The 8,258-nt window shown below is 39.1% G+C and overlaps 1 protein-coding gene across 1 annotated transcript in view; it reads right to left on the reverse strand.

The window, feature by feature from the left end:
* Positions 1–3,758, reverse strand: part of CDC14A (cell division cycle 14A) — a 1,552,589-nt gene extending 1,548,831 nt beyond the window's left edge. Inside the window, exon 1 of the mRNA XM_044080231.1 lies at positions 3,317–3,758. Within this exon, the coding sequence (XP_043936166.1) occupies positions 3,317–3,410 (94 nt within the window). The 5' untranslated portion in view covers positions 3,411–3,758. The remainder of the gene's footprint in view (positions 1–3,316) is intronic.
* Between the last annotated feature and the right edge of the window lie 4,500 nt (positions 3,759–8,258).

Genomic DNA, 8,258 nt, shown 5'->3' on the forward strand with positions numbered 1-8,258 from the left:
CTTATCTCGGATATCGATAAAATTAAAAGTTTACAGAATTTTTTAAAACAATACTTCATGCAACTAGTGATTTGCAATCCTATGCATTGCAATTAAGAGGAGGAGCTCCAAAAGGTATGTATTTAGTTCCATTATTTTGCATACTTATGTCTGAATTCACCATCTATATGCATGACTAGAATAAAACACTATGCAGATGACAATTCGTTTCACATTGTGTGTGTGTGTGTGTGTGTGTGGTAACCGGCATAATTCAGGCCTGGAGAGCAAGGTTAACCTACAGAAAAGTAAAATAATGTCAAGTTGAGCTCAGAAAAGGCTAGCTGGCACACAAACTAAGTAAACCACTGGTCCAGTAGACTGCAAATGGAAATAGTGTAGCACTTAAGGCTTCAAAAAACATGGCTATATCCTTTATCTACTCTCAACATCACTTTAAACAAAGTTATAACTAGATGCTACAGGTTCAGTGGTAACTTCCAAGTGCTGGTCATATATGGAATCAAGACAAGGTATCTAACTTCTCATGAAACAAATGTAGGTAGTGGTAGCTGAGATTTCACTGAAAAAAGCCCTGCTATTTCTGCAAAAACAAACATACCATTGAAAAGAATCTACTCTTTTCCAAATCAAACTTGTCATTTATAACTGGAAATTCTAGAAGACAACATCTCTGCACCATTTTATGTGAGGTTAGATGGCTCCCAACTGAGCAAAATGATGATTTGCACAAAGATATACAAGACTACCTTTTCTGACCACTGTACATCTTTAACACATTTTCTCCAAACAGCATTAAGAGATAAAAAGTCTGGGTTATATGTTTTGTCGTCAAAGTACAATCAGTGGGAAAAGCATCTGCTAAAACAGATATGCAGAAGGCATCCGATACAAATAGTACCCAGAAGCAGGTGTCTGGCTGACCAAGCCGCCAGTGGGTGGTAGCCTTTATCACAGGTATATGGGAATGCTCCCTAGCACTAAGAAGATGAAGTGGAATCCACAGTGATGTGGATCACATATCAGCCCCAGGGGAAGTGTTAGAGATTAGATGCCCACCTATCGGTCTGCATTGGTGAGCATTTCCTTGAAGCCTGTGGACAGGATGGAAGTTTATATGTAGTGACAGACATTGTGAGTTATTCGGTGGGTCAGCCTTGCGGCTGCAAGAAAGGCTCCATGGCAATACGAGACCCTCTGTTTTGGGTTCCCAGATTAGAGAGAATCCACATCAACAGAGGACCTCTCCTGTGGGCCCACACACAGGTGATTAGGATAGCATGTGTCCAGCGAGTCACTTGGTAGGTAACAAGCTACAAGGAAATACAACAGTTTACTGTCACCTGGGGAAAAGCAACCTTTATGCCCGCTTGGATGACAGCGCCTTCCAGATAGTTATCAAGAGTGTGGAAACAAATAAGTAGAACTCCCAGGAAGAAAGCGGGTGGTCTGCATATAGGGAGACAAATACTCTGGAAAAATATTAGGAGACACGGACATAGTATTACTCACTGTTTCTAGGGCATTCTTGTTAAAGAACTGCAAATAAATCTCTTACCTGCAGCCAACTTCCAACACAAAGCACCCACACTACTGGTGTTAAGAAATAAAGATTAGAGAGTTTCTCCTTGATGAGAACTCTTGAAAATTTAAGAGGAATGCCACTCCAACTTTATGCAGTAGACATAGGATTATCCAGATCAGGCTGTGGTCATGCTGGCATCTTCAGCTGCTGGTATCAGCAATGTGTTTAAGAGTACTAAACCGTATATTGTAAAAAAGTGTACAGTCTCCGTTTGCATTACTTTCACATTACTGTAAATAGGTCATGAAAAGAGCTTTTATTCACCAGAAGAACTCGAGAACAGTGGAAACAATGACAGTGAACAGAAGTATAACAAAAAGGGGCTCACTATAAACTAAAACTAACTCAAATGACACAGTACATTGGGAGTTCATATCTAAAATCAAAGACTCAAGCCTATTTGTCAAACGCTATAAAAGAGATGTTGACTCAAAACCATTTCTCTCTCATTGCTAAAGTTCAGGTTAAAAGTAGTGAAACTATTCCGATTTTACTTGTGTACCTTATTTTTAAGCTTTTTTAGCACTTGCCAGATAGGACTTGCAAAATACTACAGCTCTCACCTCCTCTGCAAAATGGCAGTTACAACTTTAAATCAGATACATAAAAAAAAAAAAAAAAAAAAACACAGACAATATAATAGACAATAATCTGCATGCACCTGCTACACACGTTTCCCCACTAGCACCATTTACTATCACAAGAATATTTCAGTGAATTAGGGTTCCTTTATGAGATGTCCTTCGTCAAACAAGTAAAACAGACATTAAAATGAATACTAAAAGACACATCTACAACAAAGTAAGCAAGAGATGCACCCTCAATAACCTCGTACTCAAGAAATATAAACAGCCCTTCAGTTATGGTTACCTTCTAATTCACTATAGCATATCGTTAACATAACAGTACAACAATGCAAGTCTAACAAACCAGCAGCATAAACAATATTCAAAGTACTTTACCAAGTTCTTAACTGCCTATCAGTCAGTCGTCTGGAACTGCTAAAGATTAAAGACCTCTGCTCTTAAGTTGCTTCCATTACTGAAAATTATAACTGGTTGGAGTCCTTCGCCTGCGTTTGCCTAGTGAGGGATCCTAAAAGGAGGGCAATTGTTTGATGGGCTTATACGGTTAACATATACATACACGACACAAGTACCGTAGCAGGCAGGATATAAGGGTCAAAAAGACAACACAGGGACAAGGTAACAACAAGAACTGAAAAAAAGTGTGTGCACATAATTTATGCATGGCGTTGATACTAAAAAAAAAAAGTATGACATTTTGTTTTGAAATTAAAGTACAATGTATCAAAACACAGCTGCTTAAAAGACAAATCAGATTTCTGTGGAAGTACCAATGCACATATTTATGCCATTCAAAACAATCTTACGAATAATAATGTAGCAACTATGAAAAAGGAAGTGCATTTTGCAGATTTCATATTAAAATATTCAAAAGTTCAGAAGGTGAACAGCATCTTTGAAAGAAATCTTATATTTTCCATTTAAAAAAAGCGAGCCAGGTGCTTACAGCGATACCGCGGGACAATCTGTACATTAGAAATTACAGGAAGGAAACGCATCCCGTATATCTTGTAACAGCAGTTCCAGTATTAAATGGGAGGTGGGAAAGATAGGGTACGCGCCTCTCTAGACTTCACAATATAATTCTGTCGCACTACAAAAAAAAACCTACCACCAAGCCATTCCACCTTTTTGTCTAACTTACCTTTTATAAACTCTGAAGCGCCAATAAGTTCGTTATTATCTGCCATCTTCATTAAGCAACGTAGAGTTGAAGATCTCAAACTACTAATATTCATCGACTGCCACTTTTTGCAGCGGACGCCCCCAATTACAAGACCATATTCAGCTGAACCAAATCAGAACTTTGGCGAAGTTGTACAGCATCGATTTAGGGAACACCCCGAGACGTCGTAACTGACATTATAAAGTAAGTCCGTCTTACCAAGCTCCTAGAAAAAAAATCTCTTTTGTCTTCTTTAACTTCACAGAGTGCGCTCCGAGAGATTTAAAAGCGTGCACAGCTCTTTTACTGTTAAATGCCTCCAGTTTCAGTGCCCGTTTACCCTTTCCTACGTTACAGTTCCTCCATGATAACACATTACTGAGACTACTCTAAGCAACATCTTAAAGAGACATCACATGGTTACTAAGCACCAATCGGGCTACAATGAACCGTTGCTAAGGCTCGTGTTTCGCTGGCCAATCGCAAGCCCGAAATTTGCTTCGGGCGTTGTGAGGACAACAAACGCTTCAAGAGCTGCTCCAGAAATTAGAAAGTAAACGCTATTTGGTGATTTGTATTTGGTTTCGTCAGAATATTTTGTTAAGTTATTAAAAATGTTTCAAATCATTAGAAATAGAAAGTATGAACCACGTCTTTAGATGAACGTCAGTGGTAGTGAGTGGAGACAGGAAATGTAAAGCTGAAGGAAATAGAGGTTAACAGAAAATATAATGCAATATCTAGGCAAGTCACAGATTGTGTACTGTAAAATTTACGCATCATTCTGTTCTGCAGAATTAACGCAGCCATTAAGAAAAATGAGTAATACATAAAAATACATACTAACATATCAGCAGATACGTAATTATTCGATTCATTTCTTATATTTTTGCTGACATTTAATAATAGTTTTACTGTGTACCAATGTGGAGCTGAAAAAAAATGTCAGTCACTAAATGTGTAATTAATATACAAACTTTGGCGGCAGTCTGTTCGGAATATATCTTGGTGAATGTGTATAAATTTACGGATTTCTTTCTGTCTTTTCACCCGTAGTAGGAGTGAAATACAAGTGACAAAATGACCTCGTAAGAATGGTGGGGGCTGTTTCAAAACAAAGTAGTAAATTAGTTTCATAAGTTTGACATATACTGCTCTTTACTTGCCATCATATATAATTATTTATTTGCTATATAAAGTTGATATGCTCATATAATTCTAGTTTGGTGCAGAAACGAGAGGAATCGGAGTCCATTTTTCACAACAAACGGAGCATGAATGATATCAGCAGAGCACTGGATGTCTGTATACCATTTCCTTTTCTTTATAACTGACGTAAGAGTGCAGCCAGTGATAGGAAGCACTGCTTGGCTCCAACTTCTTAGCTAGCTCCACCTCATGCACACATGATGTATGATTTCTGGGTCATCTGTCACCTTTTGGTCAGTCAATTTGGCTGAACTATGCCGTTTGAAAAGGGGCTACTTCATACCTTTCTAGTAAGGAGAGAGATTGTGTCACAATTGCTCTACATCTTTTTATCTCCTCATCTATATTAACTGTCGGTGCTGTATTAACACTTAACCTTCTTTCTGCTCAAATCAGTTTCAATGAAAATGATGAGTAAACACTTAGTGAGAAGAGGAGAGATCGTTCAAAGAGAGAGTATTATTTTGAAGTAAGCATTGTTCTAGCAAATCGTCTGCCCCTTTTCCTTTCAGCCCCTTCAGATAATTTTTTTAAGCTTTGAATGTCTGTTTTCTTTCAAAAATCTGCTTTGGATCTGGAAAAATGCATTTTCTGAGTACTTTATACAGTGGTTCACTACTGTGGCTCTGGATCTTGAGCAGGTGGACCTTTTGGTGGTCAGGTCAGAAATTAACAGCATTTTTAATCTCTTTTTTCCTTTAAATAAGTATATAAAAGTTTCTGGTTCTGCCTTTAAATAAGATCCATGTGTAGTGCATACGCGGTTTGAACCTTAAGTCTTTCCTTTTATATGGCTGTGCATCAGAGTGATAGCCTGCTTCAGATAATAGTCAATATGCAAGATCAATGTTTAAATAATGAAGATGCGAATGTGTTCAGTATTTTGGGTACAGAGTATGACAAAGGTCCAACATATTTATAACTGTACATCTCATAGGGCTATCTGTGTTTTTATATGTTTAGTGTACAGAGCTAGTCCAGAGACAAGCTTGGCTTAGGGGACAGCTATATTCAGAAAAGATGAGTACCATCCATGGTGAAGAACCAGACTATCTATTGTGTGTGGGTGGATATTTTGGGAGAAAGCTTATGCTGTAGCTGTGCAAACAGCGAAGACAGGGAAAAAGAAAGAATCCATATATTCTGTGGTACACTTGTGCCTACATTATGGACTCAAGGTATGTAAAATAAGATATTTTCTTTCTGTAACAGATGTGACCAAAGGTGGAGTCAGGCTACTAGTGATAAGTTCCTTGGAGGGGGAAGATTGCCACATAGAAGGAGTCATGAAGGAGACCTAAAGTCCAGTTCTTCTCCCAGTCTGTACACCTTCTGGCACAGAAAAAAAAGCTGTCTAGTAAGTGGCTTAGGGGTGGGAGTGGGGCAGTCCTGGTCTACTGTTGCAGGGAGAATTCTCTATCTCCTGCTCACAGCAGTAGCACTTTAATCCTTTCATCAAAGGTTGCCCATGATAAGGGATGTACTGGACACTGAAGCCAGAATACCCAAGTTTAAATAACATAACATGTTTATCCTTCAACATTTTGGGTACAAAGTATCCTGGAGGACTGCTAGTAAAGAACAAGAGTTTGCGTCATGAGATGCACTCATATTCTTATTGAGTCTGTGATGTTTGTTGTCAAAGTAAGTTCTCTCCTGAATGTAATGCAAAGGAAAGATGTTATTTCAGAGGCTGATATCATTATTCATGCTTTATCGTATATCTAAAAAAAGTAAAAAAAAAAAAAAAAAAAAAAAACAGCTGGAGTTTTTTTCCCTAGATCTATTCCACCTGATTGTTTCTAAAGCCGAAGAAGTTCATTATGGTAACTCTTCACTCCCAAGTTCATCTGTTATTAAAAGGGCACGGTTGGCTGGCTCTTCTGTATCTGGAGGATCTGTATTAGTATATACCAGTGTTCAAGCTCCAGAAATGATTTCTAATAATTCAAGGGAAAAACTAGCAGTTTTACATCAGCTTGCTCCCTTTGGGGCTAGTTATGGCTCCACAAACATTTAACACATGCCTGTCACAACTGCTAGTTATGATGAGATTGATAGATGTTCACATTTTCATTTACCTGTACAATTGTTCAGTAGTGGCCAAATCTCACATTCTTGTTTTTGATTACCCTAATATGATGATCCCTTTGTATACTCCCTACAGTACATCATGAATGAAAAAAAAGTCAGACGTTCTCAAATAAGAGGAAGGTATTTAATGCAGTAGTTTTAGATGTCAAGATGGCTAGAATGGTTGTAGCAAAGAGAAACATTCTTTCAGAATATGCTGGTGTGTTTACAGCTAACACCAATCCAGAAAGAACATTTAGCCATAGACTTCATGAGGGTTGTAGACCATTTGTTTGTCACCATTATTATGATTCAGGCTGCAAGGCTCCACATGTGGAAAGTACAGTATCTCCAGAACATTTTGCACCAGAAGAGGAACCCCTCGGATAAAATGTCTTTCTGTGATTCCTGATATGATCAAGTTGTTTCACTTCTAATAACATTTCAGAAGAGCTAGACCAGGCCCTTCTATACTTCTGGGTCAAGGGATAACAATGGATGTATATGACCAAGATTGTGGAGCTTATTTCAAGTCTTTGCCAGTGCAGGGAATGTGGTTCTGTAACACAGACAGGGCTTATAAAACTGAATGTGTTTGTTATCTTCAGGTTCATAGGTGTGTACTAGGCTAATGGCCCTGGAGCCTTTACAAGCCTAGCCCATAGGATTAACTTGGCATCGTGCCACCCAAACTTAGTTTCCAGTGCCTCTGTCAAGTAAAGCCACTGGAGTGATTCCTGGGGTGAATTTTTCTATTTCCCATCCACTCATCAAGATTTCTCTTGAAGAGATCCAGTGAGGTGCACTGCTTGACATGTATGGGAAGTCTATTCCATAGCATGGGCAGTCTCTGGGTTATGAACCTGTCCCTCCAGCATGTTCTGTTGATTGTGGTAATGAGGTTGAGGTCTCTGGAGTGTGTGGTGTGGAGGGATTGGGATTTCTTTAGATGTAGCATTTCTAACAGAGCTGGGTCAGACATGGCTGTGTAAGTCGAGCAGAGATCACCTCTAAGTAGGCGATATGAGTCTGTCCATGTAGGGCAAATGTTTAAGTCCTAGGATTCTCTTTGTGAGGTACTTTTCCGGCCTCTCCAGTTGTTGCAGGTGTTTGGTGAGGTACATGCCAAATGGGGAATTGTACTCTGATTGGCCTAATGAGGGAAGAGTAGAGGGAGACAATAACCTCTTTCTTCCTGGATGCAAAACCCTTAGTAATGAGATGTGCCACATAGAAGGGCTTTCTGACCACAGTGGCAATGTGGTGGTCAAAAAAGAGGTTGCTGTCAACCTGTGTTCCCAGATCTCTTATAACTCCTTCTGTATTTAGTAGACTACCATCAAAGTGGTAATTCATGGGAACCGGGTTTTTTCCAAAGGGGATGAGGACAAATTTTTTGGCATTGAGCTTAAGGCCATGGTTCTGACACCAGTCATCGGTCTCAGTAAGGCCTTTCTGTTGGATGTCAACATGACTTGGGGAGTTAATAATAGCTCCCAACTTGCAATCATATGCAAACTTTGTCAGCCAGAGTTCCTTTGTGTTGGCCTGGACTTCAGAGAAGTAGATACCAAACAGGAAAGGACCCATGACAAAACCCTGTGGGACTACACACGTGACTGGTTGGCAGTCTGACTTG

Source organism: Protopterus annectens, chromosome 8.part0 (assembly GCF_019279795.1).
Source record: "Protopterus annectens isolate FY-2018-M chromosome 8.part0, PAN1.0, whole genome shotgun sequence".
NCBI lineage: Eukaryota > Metazoa > Chordata > Ceratodontiformes > Protopteridae > Protopterus > Protopterus annectens.